Source organism: Anabrus simplex, chromosome 10, assembly GCF_040414725.1.
Source record: "Anabrus simplex isolate iqAnaSimp1 chromosome 10, ASM4041472v1, whole genome shotgun sequence".
Classification (NCBI taxonomy): domain Eukaryota; kingdom Metazoa; phylum Arthropoda; class Insecta; order Orthoptera; family Tettigoniidae; genus Anabrus; species Anabrus simplex.
The window spans coordinates 12,869,028-12,883,088 of record NC_090274.1 but is presented as its reverse complement, the minus strand read 5'-3'; the positions used below and the strand labels follow the sequence as shown (position 1 = coordinate 12,883,088).

The window sequence follows — 14,061 nt, the reverse complement described above, 5'->3', positions numbered from 1 at the left end:
CAATAATCAAATAAGCACTTCAGATATTGTACTATATCCTTGGTTCCGGTAGAACTGCCAACTGAATGGAAATGACATGTAAACTGAGTTGATAATATGATCGATATGAATCTTCTAGATCTTTATCATCTAAAACGGACAAATCCGTCACACACATATATGTCTCGTTTGTGACCTTTTATTTAGTAATCCTACAACGAGTTGACCTGTCTAAAGCATTTGATAGGGTGGATCATGGGAGACTACTGGCAAAAATGAGTGCAATTGGGCTAGACAAAAGAGTGACTGAATGGGTTGCTATATTTCTAGAAAATAGATCTCAGAGAGTTAGAGTAGGTGAAGCTTTGTCTGACCCTGTAATAGTTGAGAGGGGAGTTCCTCAGGGCAGTGTTATCGGACCTTGATGTTCTTTTTATATATATAAATGATATGAGTAAAGGAGTGGGATCGGAGGTGAGGCTTTTTGCGGATGATGTTATTATCTATAGAGTAATAAATAAGTTACAATATTGTCAGCAACTGCAACGTGACCTCGAAAATGTTGTGAGATGGACAGCAGGCAATGGTATGTTGATAAACGGGGTTAAAAGTCAGGTTGTGAGTTTCACAAATAGGAAAAGTCCTCTCAGTTCTAATTACTGCGTTGATGGGGTGAAAGTTCCTTTTGGGGATCATTGTAAGTATTTAGGTGTTAATATAAGGAAATATCTTCACTGGGGTAATCACATAAATGGGATTGTAAATAAAGGGTACAGATCTCTGCACATGGTTATGAGGGTGTTTAGGGGTTGTAGTAAGGATGTAAAGGAGAGGGCATATAAGTCTTTGGTAAGACCCCAACTAGAGTATGGTTCCAGTGTATGGGGCCCTCACCAGGATTACCTGATTCAAGAACTGTGAAAAATCCAAAGAAAAGCAGCTCGATTTGTTCTGGGTGATTTCCGACAAAAGAGTAGCGTTACAAAAATGTTGCAAAGTTTGGGCTGGGAAGAATTGAGAGGAAGAAGGAGAGCTGCTCGACTAAGTGGTATGTTCCGAGCTGTCAGCGGAAGGATGGCGTGTAATGACATTAGTAGACGAATAAGTTTGAGTGGCGTTTATAAAAGTAGGAAAAATCGCAATATGAAGATAAAGTTGAAATTCAAAAGGACACATTGGGGCGAATATTCATTCATAGGAAGGGGAGTTAGGGATTGGAATAACTTACCAAGGGAGACGTTCAATAAATTTCCAATTTCTTTGAAATCATTTAGGAAAAGGCTAGGAAAACAACAGATAGAGAATATGCCACGTGGGCGACTGCCCTAAATGCAGATCAGTATTGATTGATTGATTGATTGATTGATTGATTGATTGATTGAGGTGGATCGATTCGAAAAGGAGGAATGCAAGAAGAAGAAGGAGAAGAAACCTGGACTGGGACAAAATGATGAAAGAAGAACGGTGGAAGAAGAGACGAATGTAGAGAAATGCCATAAATTCCCAGACCCGGCAGGAGCTGAATAATAGGAAAGGAGGGTGATGACTCCGTAATGATATCAATCTAAGTAAAATAGACTGGCTTACCGGAGATTTGCAAGGTCGAAAGGCAGAAAATGATTTAATCTTCTTAATCGTGGAAACAGAATTTTCCGTGCAAGCGGCGGCTCATTCAATCAAACGAGGAAGAAGAGCAACAGGTTTTTTTTTTTCTACATCACAGCAATCTACTACTTTAGCTATTATTTTTCTACCCTCACAGCGTGTGGACGGTGACGTTCGTTTCCGTTTAAGAGTTCTAAGGTGAGCATATGGTGTAGCCTACAGTACTTGGATTTTCCTCAACCATTGCAATAGGTTGCAAAAGTTCTCCATATTCCTTTGCTTTGCTGTATAAATAACAATAATGCTCGAAATTTCGAGATTCTACCGCCAGACGTCTCCCGTCGACGCATAATCGGTTCACTTTTTTGTGTCATAGATCGCCAATCGTATCTCGAAGATAACCGAGGTCTACCGATTCAGCACTAGGGAGCTGAAAATGTCGCGGATATTATGTATATTGGGTATTCAGTCCGAAGGCTGCTTTGATCCTCAACAGCTCGACCACATGGCCTGGGCGTCACTGAAGAGGCATTCTAGGAAAATAAGGAGTGAGGGAGTTTCCCGTTGCTTTCCTCACCGAGCCAGAAGTTGCTATTACATATCAGTCTGCTAAGCCCACTAAAATGCACGCACCAACCGACCTTATGAGTGACATTTTCACACAATTCATAGCAGGAAGTGGCTGTATACGGAATTGAATTACTAATATCGCTCATACCCCAGTAACTTTCATATTGTCAAAGCCAAGGATGAGACTGAGAAAGGTCAATGTTCTAGACCAGGGATGGCGAGCCTGTGACACTTGAACACCGCTTTTGTGTCGCGGCGGACAACATACTAACATGTATGTATGTATGTTGAGTCTTCAGCCCTAAGGCTGGTTGGATCCTCAACAGCTCCGCCATCAGCTGTCATAGATGGCCTAGGCATCACTGAAGAGGCGTACTAGGGAAATGAGGAGTGAGGTAGTTTCCCGTTGCTTTCCTCACCGAGCCGGAAGTTGCTATTACATATCAGTCTGCCAAGCCCACTGAAATGCATGCACTAACCAGCCCTATGAGCAACATTTTCACACCATTCATAGCAGGGACTGGCTGCATAAGGAATGGCATTACTAGCATCTCTCATACCTCAGTCACTTTCATTTTGTCAAAGCCAAGGATAAGACAGCGACAGATCAATGAAAGTAACAAAATTGCTCTAGCCCATACCAGAAGACATAGTGCACTGTAAACACTAGGTCCTGCCAGCAAAGGCATACATACTAACATATTTTAATGTTTTCAACATGTAATAAACAGCTCGAAAATCCAACTACATAGCATATTTTAACATTTCGCTTTAATAAAGAAATATGTCATCAAGGGTTATGAATTTCATGTTGTTGGTCCGTATTAAACTGAGATAACATAATTATAAAGTGTAAAGACACGTGATGGATTTAACAATGCATTAAATTGAAAAACAGTAGACAGTGCTTTTCCAATCTCTATATTTTAAAACAATATTTACATCACAATGAAAGACATATTGGAGAACACTGATTCTGCACTGAAATATGACGTCTATAGAGCGAGTCTCTCCTCACTGGCAAAACACCAGGAGATGATTGCGAGGAGAGTAAACCAAGAGGTACACAACTACGCTTAGTCAAAGTTGCAGAAGAATGTGCATCGTGTTACGTAACCAGTTGTTGTACATACAGGCCAGGTTGTACAATAAATTGATCTCTTAGCGGCATACAGTTGTAGTGAACTGGACTATACATCTCGGCTTTCTTATCTTCCTTATCACCTCTCGAAACACCTCCTCGATTTTCGCCACAGAGGAGAGTCTCGCCCGTCTAACGTCACAGTTCTTATCAATAAGCTTGCTGAACCTGCGTTTCTGTGTTTATTTTGCTTATTTTCTAAGCTATTCTGTCTTTCCTTCCCCACACTTTAAGTTGTGATATTTTACTTGTAATACCTGGCATTCAAAACCTGTTTATTCTTAATCAGTATTGACTTTTTGTTTTCATTCTTATTTATATATGATATACACATTGCAAAAATGTTGTACCTTCCGTTCTACAAAGGCGCTTCAAACAGTAAAATAATGCGACCTAGCATAGATACACTTTATTTTACAGGCAGATGTAAGGATATCCTTTGCTATTCAATACAGTCACCAATCTCGTCCTCCAACGCTACACCAAGGCATAACCGATTTTTTTTTCTATTTGTTTTACGTCGCGCCGACACAGATAAATCTTACGGCGACGATGGGATAGGAAAGCGCTAGGAATGGGAAGGAGGCGATCGTGGGTACGGCCCTAGCATCTGCCTGGTGTGAAAATGGGAAACCACGGAAAACCATCTTCAGGGCTGCCGATAGCGGGGTTCGAACCCACAATCTCCCGAATGCAAGCTACGTGACCCATATCACTCCCCCTGTGGATGGGGGCGTTAGAATAACACCCACGGTATACCCTGCCTGTCGTAAGAGGCGACTAAAAGGGCCCCAGGGGCTCTCAACTTGGGAGTGTGGGTTGGCGATCACGGGGCCCTGAGCTGAATCCTGGCATTTCTTCTACTTACTTGTGCCAGGCTCCTCACTTCCATCTATCCTATCCGACCTCCCTAGGTTAACTCTGGTTCTTTTCCGACCCCGACTGTATTAGGTTGGGAGACCTAGGGAGTCTTTCATTTTCACGCCCTTCGTGGCCCTCGTCTTCCTTTAGCCGATACCTTCATTTTTCGAAGTGTCGCTCTCTGATTAGTGTTAACAGAGAATGGTTGCCTAGTTGTACTTCCTCTTAAAACAATAATCACCACCACCTGACCCAAAGCACGCGACACTTGTTCGATAGGCATGAAAGGTACCTGCGCTGAGTCTCTGAAGCTACGTCATGACAAGATGCCGAATGACTGTATCGTCGTAGAATCGCTTACAACCCTGGTGCTTCTTCAACCGTTTGAGCAGATGGAAATCACTGGGTGCCATGTCCGGGCTGTAAGGAGGGCGATCTACATGGTTGAATTCCTCACCAGGAGAGCGACAGTGAATTCTGCTAGTTACTGTGACACACTGCAGCCTTTTCACGTAGCAATTCGCAGAAAACGACCTGCACGACCATGCCAGGCCACATGCAGCCAACAGCACGTGTTGTTACAACGCTTCCAGTAGGAGGTACTGGACCATCCTCCATACAGTCCTGACCTGGCAACCAGTGATTTCCATCTCTTCCGTCCCTTGAAGAAGCGCCTGAAGGAGTAACCGACTGAATAACGATACGGCCGTTCAACATGTCGACTGACATGGCTTCATGGACTCGACGCAGGTTTCTTCCATGCCAGAAACGATGTCTTGGTGTACCGTAGGAACAAGTGTTTGCACAAGTGTACCCTAGTACAGTGTTCCCTCATATCTGCCTGTAATATGAACTTTCTCCTTGCGAGATCGTGTTTCCTTATTGTTAGAAGCTACCTTGTAATTGGGCTGATAAAATGCGTCTTGTCGTATAGTAGCCTCTGCCATGTCCTTTCCTAACAAAGCAAAGCCGCTCAAAAGCCTTGCCACTATCTCATCCCAGCCCTCCACCCCTTGTAAGTGGCTTCCAGTCTCATCAGTTGTCATATTTCCGTTTAGAACAAGTTATTAGTTTGCAGAGTGAGAGAAACAGAATAGAACTGGCACACATCTGTTTCTTGGCGGCGCGGCCTTCCTTCTGTACTGTATTCAAATACCGATCCCCTTCCATGTACTTACCACCAAAACTCGCCGACTGGAAACCTCATGGCTGAATTTTCCTCCCAAACCCCATGCCGCAACAGCCCCGAAAGGCCATGGCCTATCAAGCGACCGCTGCTCAGCCCGAAGGCCTGCATATTACGAGGTGTAGTGTGATCAGCGCGACGGATCCTCTCGGCCGTTATTCTCGGCTTTCTAGACCGGCATGGCTGAATTTACTATAATTTACTATAATAATATCACAAAGACCTGGTTCTGTGTGATATGGACAGGACTGATCAAAGAAAATCTGGTCATACAGATGAGGAAATTATTTTCATGTCAAGGACAAGTTCAGCGCTTAGTCCGATTTACAATCAATAATACAAATGAGTAATTAAAAAATGTTCAACGAAATTCCGTTTCAAACCTTGGTGGTTATTTTGACATTCATTTATATTTCATTTCGAATCGCCCTTCATAAAGTTGATGAAGGTATTCAGATGAACGGGAAGTGCATAAACACCATACGTTATACAGATCTCTCCGTGATACTTGCTAGGAATCTGGGAGACTTTCAATTCGTTATCAACAGCATCAACGAAATAAGGAAGGAGTTCGGCCTTAAAATAAACATTTACAAAATAAAATCCATGATAATCAGCAAGCCATAAATCCCCAACAGTGTTATCGCTCTGGTTGGAAACAGTATTGAGTTAGATCGCTGGTAACACAAGAACACAAACCCTGTACACACGTACAGGAACGCGAGGGTTGACATCGCAATATATCTAGCAGGGCGCACAAGACCCTTTGGGGTACGTGCAGACGGGAGATCTCTTGTAACCTTTTGTGAAACATGGCTGCAGGGGACTGTGCCCACGGACTGGAAACGGTAGCAGAAAACGCACATGTAACGATGGATTTTAGTGAGTTATCACATATCTCGGTTCTCCCATTTAAGATATTATCAACAAAATGCCAAGCGAAGGCAATTTTGTGTGCAGACTACTTGACATCTCGAGGAGGAGTTGTAGCATGCAGTGTGATCGTGTTCAAAGTTATTAGTTTCTGACATCTTCTTTTGGGTGGGGAAATTTGGTTAAAACGCCAGAAACGACAGTATGAAGTTACACATTTTACGGAAATCTACAGTAAATGTTACATAACTTAAAAAATAAAAATGACTATTTAAAAGTAACATATATGACAATATTATGCATTATTTCTTTTATGTATTTATTGCATGAATTTTACAGCCGGGAGTGTCCGAGGAGATGTTCGGTTCCCCTGGTACAGGTCTTTCTATTTGACACCCACGGGCGACCTGAGGGTCTGTGTGTGATATGATGATAATGAGGTAGAGAGAGGGTGAAACCCAGCGTCGACACACAAGCGACTCCTGCTAAATAACACCAAAGGATCCGCTCAAGGCTTAACATCTCCATCCGACGGACAGATCACCATTAACAGCGTGACATGCCCTTACTCCATATGAACACTGAGCAGAGGTTTGGGATTCCACACGCAAACCAGTGATTAGAAACTGCATACCACGACCTTCCCTGTCCTGTCGGCTAACATTCTAATGCTGATTCTTTCTTTCTACCAACGGGAATTGAACCAGCTAACTACGGTGTCAGATCATAGCGACTTGATGCCTGATTACAATAAAATTAATGAAAGTTTACCTGCTTCATATTTCCCGTTGATTTCCATAACATTCTAGCCCAGAGCAAACACTTCACAAACTTCTTTCCAGAACTTGATCTTCAAATTTCTATCACTACACTCATAAAGACTAGGTATTTTATTTCGACGATACCTATTACGCGGTATATATTTCATGTCAAAACTTGCATCCGTCCCAACCCTGTTCTATTTTCTTTTCTAGGATACACACTTGCTGAGCCTCAATTTGGGCGATCTACAGTCTGTGCGGGCGTCGTTTTCTATTCGCACTTATTTATGAGTTACTTGAACCTAATATTTAGTTGTAACGGCGAGGAATAGCTACGATCTAATCACATCAGCATGTAGATCTGAAATGGTTTCATTGATCTTCCCTCGTTTTGGCGGATGCTACTTGCGTAACAATCCTAGATCCAGTTACATGGGAGACACCTCATTAAACGCACGACTTTGTTGACCGCGATGTTTCTAATGCTTCAGTACGTCAATGTCACCACCGTCATGTAGGTCTGTTAGACTGTCTTGAAAAATCCGTCTCGCTATCGCTGTTACTATCACTATGGTCGGACTGTCGTCTGTTCGCTGACCTGTTGCGACTTTCGGGCGTTGACACACCATCCCTACCACTATCTTGATGTGCTCTGCTGTTACTGTGTCCATACTGTCTGGTCGCTGACATGCCATCACTATCAATGTCTTGATGTGCTCTGCTGTCACTGTGTCCATACTGTCTGGTCGCTGGCCTGTTGCGACGTTCGGTTGTTGACGCACCATCACTACCGCTATCTTGATGTGCTCTGCTGTCACTGTGTCCATACTGTCTGGTCGCTGGCCTGTTGCGACGTTCGGTTGTTGACGCACCATCACTGTCGCTCTCTGGAGGCGCTATGTTGACATTCGGCTCCGATCGGCTGGGCGCCGGCTTGTTGTTGTCGTAGAGGACTCCTCTGTCCAGCAGGTCCTGCTGAGATCTGGACATAAGCAGAGCCTCTTCGTAAGTGGGCGGCTGAGTGATCTCGCTGGGGGTTCTTCGAGGACGGGACCTTGGTCTCATTTCCGGCGACGACTCGTTGCTGATTGATTCCAGCTCACGTCTGATCATCATCTCGTGTATTTGTAGAGCTCTTTCCCTTGCCTCATCATCTTCTCTTTGCCTTCTCTCCGTCTTCCTTTCCTTGTAACCCCTCCTCACGGCTGATACTATGATCATCACCCCTCCGGCGGCCAGAACCACTATGATGGAGATAACGCCGTACCTCTGGACCATAGAGGTTTCGCTGACCGTAGGATACCACGTGTCGTAGCAAGCTTCTTGCCACTTCATACCCGCAAAATTACTTGGGGAAGAACAGACCAATCTCTTGATATTCTCCACGTGACGCACCGACAGAAACCGGTGAAGCAGCTGAAACTCATGGTCCTCACAGTTGCAAATCCATGGATTGTCTGTTAATTTGATGTTTCTCAGATTGGTGTTAGCTGCGAATATCACAGCTCTGAACGTAGTGGTAAATCTGTTACCTCGCAAATCCAGCAGTTTCAGTTTAGGAAGACTAGCAAATGTTGTGTTAGTGAGAGTAGATAACCTATTGAAACTTAGATCGAGTTCTATTAGTGTTTTTGAATTTATACTGTATGGTGTCGTTTCTAATTTGTTGTCTGAAAGATTTAAATACTGTAAGGAAGAAAGATCATTGAGGAAGGTCTCTGAAAGTTCACTTATACTGCAATGGCTTGCGTCCAGTATCTTAAGCGATGGGATACTGAAGTTCGCCAACGTCCGTAAAGCATTACTTGACAAATTTAGCACTTTCAGGTCTTTGTTGGTTGAGAATGTATTCCAGTCCAGCCGCAAGATACCATTCGTAGCAAGATTTAACACTTCCAATCTTGGCAAGTTAGTGAAAGGATAGATCTTGTTGAAACCTATACTGTTTCCCGCCAAATTAATCTCTCTCAGCTGGGAGTTATTGAAAGTATTGTTTGCAATGAATACAACGCTGTTGTTGCGCAGATCGACCCGAGTTAGATTTGGAAAGCCCTGAAGTGTTCTCAGCCTGACATAGCAAGAAATGGCGTTGAGGACTTTGAGAGAGTTGGAGAAAGTCCCCATGCTGAAGGTGAAGCGCTCGTTCCGGGACACGTCGAGACGTTCCAAGGCTGGCAGGTTGGAAAGAGCGGCCGGGTGAATGCTGTCCAGCTTACATCGACTAACGTCCAGATGGACGAGCGTTGCCGACACCAGGCCGGAGATCCACATGAGATTGTTGTGAGCTAAATTTAAATACTTGATGTTTGGTAAACGGGAAAGGAATTCTAGGTCTGAGATGTCGTCGATTCCACAGCCACTAATGTCCAGTACCTCCAGAGTAGGGCTGTTGATAATGTTGCCCGGATCGTAGCCTTTGAATTCTAACCTGTTCCTGGATAGGTTGAGGGTCACAAGCGCAGGTAGATTCTTCACCAACGTATCCGCCTGAATTCTTTTCAGACTTCTGATGCCGTTGTCAGCCAGATCCATGAGTTTCAGATTCTTCAGGCCTTTAAAGGTGGTGTTAGCGATACTCTCAATTAGGTTGTTACACAGGTATATCTCCTGAAGCTCCGTATATTCTGCGAGGTCGTCCGGAAGCCAGCGAATAGTGTTGTAAGACAGATCCACGATGTTAATCTGAAAACAGAAAGTGAGACGCACCGTGTAAAAGGGGAATCCTTTATAAAGAGCGGTAACATATTGTAAAACCAGCAGAGGTTTAGTGTTTTAACGTCGGACAGAAACATTAAGGGTTTTAGGCGAGGGAAGAATGGGAAAGAGCTAGGGCTGGGAAGGAAGCGACCGTGGCCTTAATTAAGATACAGCCCCTGCATTTGCCTGGTATGAAAATGGGAAACCACGGAAAAGCATCTTCAGGTCTACCGACAGTGGGGTTCGAATCCACTATCAATCGAATACAAGCTCATAGCTACAAGACCCTAATCACACGGCGAGAAACTGATACAATAACATGTTTGTTGTTGCCGCTTACGAACTAAATTGCAGAAATCCCCACAACTTCATTGCTTCAGATATTTGTTTGGATGAAACTAACGGGAACCACATCGCGGTGAAAGTAAAGTTCACCTGCAAAATGTAAGCTCTCAAACACACCATTAAATTATCACACGCAAACACTTCCATTACTTTGGCGGCGATATCTCCATATTTATGGAACACGAAACAGGATTAGCGAGGAAAATAATACGAAGAATACTTACAAATACTTACAAAATTAAGGTAAGAAAAGTAACACGCATGTACAAACAAATAATATGGAGATACTACGAAGAGAGCAAATGATAATGAACATTGTACCGGGTGGTACACCTCCACGCCGCTAATTCAAGTATTGCGCCAGTGGAAACTCCTCTACAGGAGAAAGCCCGAACTTTAACAAACTGAATTAACTCAACGGTTTTCGGAAGATGTCACTATTGTAAATTTGGTAATTTTGAAGTGTTCTGAACTGTGTCTATTTTGATTTGTGTTTGTTTGCTCAGTATCAAGAAGTTTGGACATTCTCTAACGGATGTCTCCACCAAAACTTTGATAACGCACTCTGATGTGAAGGAATGAACTTTCTTGAAGAAATTTAGCATTCATAAGTTTTGTTTTCACTAAATTTGTTTTGTGGTTTGGGGGTTGGCAACAGTTGCCCTTCTTTCCGCCTGTTTTGAATTTAACCAATAACTAATTTTTGTAATTAATTTCTGACCAATAGTGTCTTTCCTTCTCGATGTTGATGTGTAACTTTTAGCGACCCAATAAAATTGAGGGGGTGTGTCTACTCATTCTTGAAAGGTCTCGAATGTTCCACGAGGGTATAAAAACTGCTGATTTTCTTGTCTCGGTGTCACTTCTGTAACATCTTTCTTAGTGTGTGGATATGTAGCAGGGGGCGGGAAGCGCCTGTTTCTCCAAGCAGCAGTTCATCTACAAGGTAATGGCCTGTTAACATCTTCATTTCTTGCTAGCTCAGCAGTTTAACTCTCGGGGAGGGTAACCTGCCCTTTTAAAATGTAAATTCTTTTTTGTCTATCTACAAATTACAAATCTGTAAAGCGGGGATAGAGAGTGCTTCACCCTCTCGAACTCCCCTTCATTTTGAATTTGAGGTGACTATGTTTTCGTAACCGTTTTTCTCTTCCTTCTTAAAGTCTTAAACTTATTTGCCGACTAGTCACCTCCATAGATTGGGATTAGCCCCTGTATCATCGGCCTAGCGCCATATAGGTTTTTAGACAAAAACTTGGTGTAGGAGTGCAAGTTATCGCCTCCATTCATTTTGTATATTATGGGCAATTTTTCTTAACCTGTTTGTTTTCTTCATGCGAAGGCCCCGTAGGTTGGGTATTAATTACCCCTGTTTCCTTGTGTGCCTTAAGGGTAGATAGAAATGAAGTTTGTTGTAGCCTTTGATAGGCTTGTAAAATCGAGAGCGAGACAGCTCTTTATAGTGTTGTGGTAAAAGTGCCTTAGAGAGGCTTGAGATGTAAAATTGGGAGCTAATGCTCCATGTAATTAAGGGTGTTCTGCCCTTTGGTATCTTGTTATTGTGAGCTGAGAACTCAGAAATTATTTTTGGGGCTCGAAGCCCGGATCTTGTAATAACCCCCTAAATCTTGGGATTTCTTTGTATCTAATTTTGGCTTGTTGTTGACTTGTTAAGTTTTGAAAATATAACCTTTGTTAAAGTTTTAAATTAACTTTAATTTTGTAGTTGAGACCTATTCCCGCCCGCACCTTCTTTCACCTCTAACTACCACGGATAACTCCGTAACAAACATAATAACACCACACTTGCTATGCCAATATTCAACACACAATTATAAGAAATGGTATGCACGGAGAACACCCTGAGGGGGGAAAAAAAAATAAAAAAAAGTATGGACTAACGTACTTCATTATTCTATCCCACTGCAGTTCCAGGTACAAACTGTTCCTCTTTATAATTTATTTCTCCTTGCAAATGTTTATAACAGTAGTCCTACTAATATACACCGCGGCAAATATCAACCGGTAAAATTGGACAACCATTAGCCTTTTCACTCTCAAAGTACTCACGCAGAGCAATAGCAAGTTCTTCTTGTGCCTGGTCACGAAGAGTCAACCCTTCTTCGTTTCCTTCTTTGCAGCAGGACCGTTAGAAACAGGCGGAGTTCGAGGCTTGTCATCGGACATAGTTCAAACTCGCGCTCAAGCTTCCAGCTGCAAAAACGGACACTAATCCCGGTAGTTTAAACTAGAATACCGTAAAAACGAAAAGTACGATGCTAACGAATCAATAATGAATAAAATAATGTTATTGTTTTTACGTCCCACGAACTACGTTTTTGATGGTTTTCGGAGACGCCGAGGTGCCGGAATTTTGTCATTTAGGAGTTATTTTACAGCCAGTAAATCTACCGACACGAGGCTGACGGACTTGAACACCTTCAAATACCACCGGACTGAGCCAGGATCGAACTTGCCAAGTTGGGGTTAGAAGACCAGCGCTTCAACCGTCTGAGCCACTCAGCCCGGAAATTAATAATGAAGATAATAAAATATGAGTACCAATATTAATAAGAAATGCAAATAAAAAAACTTACTCCAATTAAGTTAAATAAAATTACTCACTAAAAATCTTACAAAATATATAAAGGTAGACGTAACAATACACCATACACATACATACATTATCATTATAGACTGTTGTGCCTTTCAGCGTTCAGTCTGCAAGCCTCTGAGAATTTACTAAACCTCGCCACAATCCTCGATTTGCAACTAGTGTTGTGGCCTCATTTAGTTCTATACCTCTTATCTTTAAATCGTTAGAAACCGAGTCTAACCATCGTCGTCTTGGTCTCCCTCTACTTCTCTTACCCTCCATAACAGAGTCCATTATTCTCCTAGGTAACCTATCCTCCTCCATTCGCCTCACATGACCCCACCACCGAAGCCGGTTTATGCGTACAGCTTCATCCATCGAGTTCATTCCTAAATTAGCCTTTATCTCCTCATTCCGAGTACCCTCCTGCCATTGTTCCCACCTGTTTGTACCAGCAATCATTCTTGCTACTTTCATGTCTGTTACTTCTAACTTATGAATAAGATATCCTGAGTCCACCCAGCTTTCGCTCCCATAAAGCAAAGTTGGTCTGAAAACAGACCGGTGTAAAGATAGTTTCGTCTGCGAGCTGACTTCCTTCTTACAGAATACTGCTGATCGCAATTGCGAGCTCACTGCATTAGCTTTACTACACCTTGATTCAATCTCACTTACTATATTACCATCCTGGGAGAACACACAACCTAAATACTTGAAATTATCGACCTGTTCTAGCTTTGTATCACCAATCTGACATTCAATTCTGTTGAATTTATTACCTACTGACATCAATTTAGTCTTCGAGAGGCTAATTTTCATACCATACTCATTGCACCTATTTTCAAGTTCCAAGATATTAGACTGCAGGCTTTCGGCACAGTCTGCCATTAAGACCAAGTCGTCAGCATAGGCCAGACTGCTTACTACATTTCCACCTAACTGAATCCCTCCCTGCCATTTTATACCTTTCAGCAGATGATACATGTAAACTACGAACAGCAAAGGTGAAAGATTACAGCCTTGTCTAACTCCTGTAAGTACCCTGAACCAAGAACTCATTCTACCATCAATTCTCACTGAAGCCCAATTGTCAACATAAATGCCTTTGATTGATTTTAATAATCTACCTTTAATTCCATAGTCTCCCTGTATGGCGAACATCTTTTCCCTCGGTACCCTGTCATATGCTTTCTCTAGATCTACGAAACATAAACACAACTGCCTATTCCTCTCGTAGCATTTTTTAATTACCTGGCGCATACTGAAAATCTGATCCTGACAGCCTCTCTGTAGTCTGAAACCACACTGGTTTTCATCCAACTTCCTCTCAACGACTGATCGCACCCTTCCTTCCAAGATGCCACTGAATACTAATCAATGAGATACCTCGATAGTTGTTGCAATCCTTCCTGCTTCCTTGCTTGTAGATAGGTGCAATTACTGCTTT

The 14,061-nt window shown here is 42.7% G+C and overlaps 1 protein-coding gene across 1 annotated transcript in view; it reads right to left on the bottom strand.

The window, feature by feature from the left end:
* Positions 1–6,962: 6,962 nt before the first annotated feature.
* The window catches only part of LOC136882176 (leucine-rich repeat-containing protein 15), a 37,402-nt gene continuing 30,303 nt past the window's right edge, over positions 6,963–14,061 (bottom strand). The window contains exon 3 of the mRNA XM_067154728.2: positions 6,963–9,658. Within this exon, the coding sequence (XP_067010829.2) occupies positions 7,487–9,658 (2,172 nt within the window). The 3' untranslated portion in view covers positions 6,963–7,486. The remainder of the gene's footprint in view (positions 9,659–14,061) is intronic.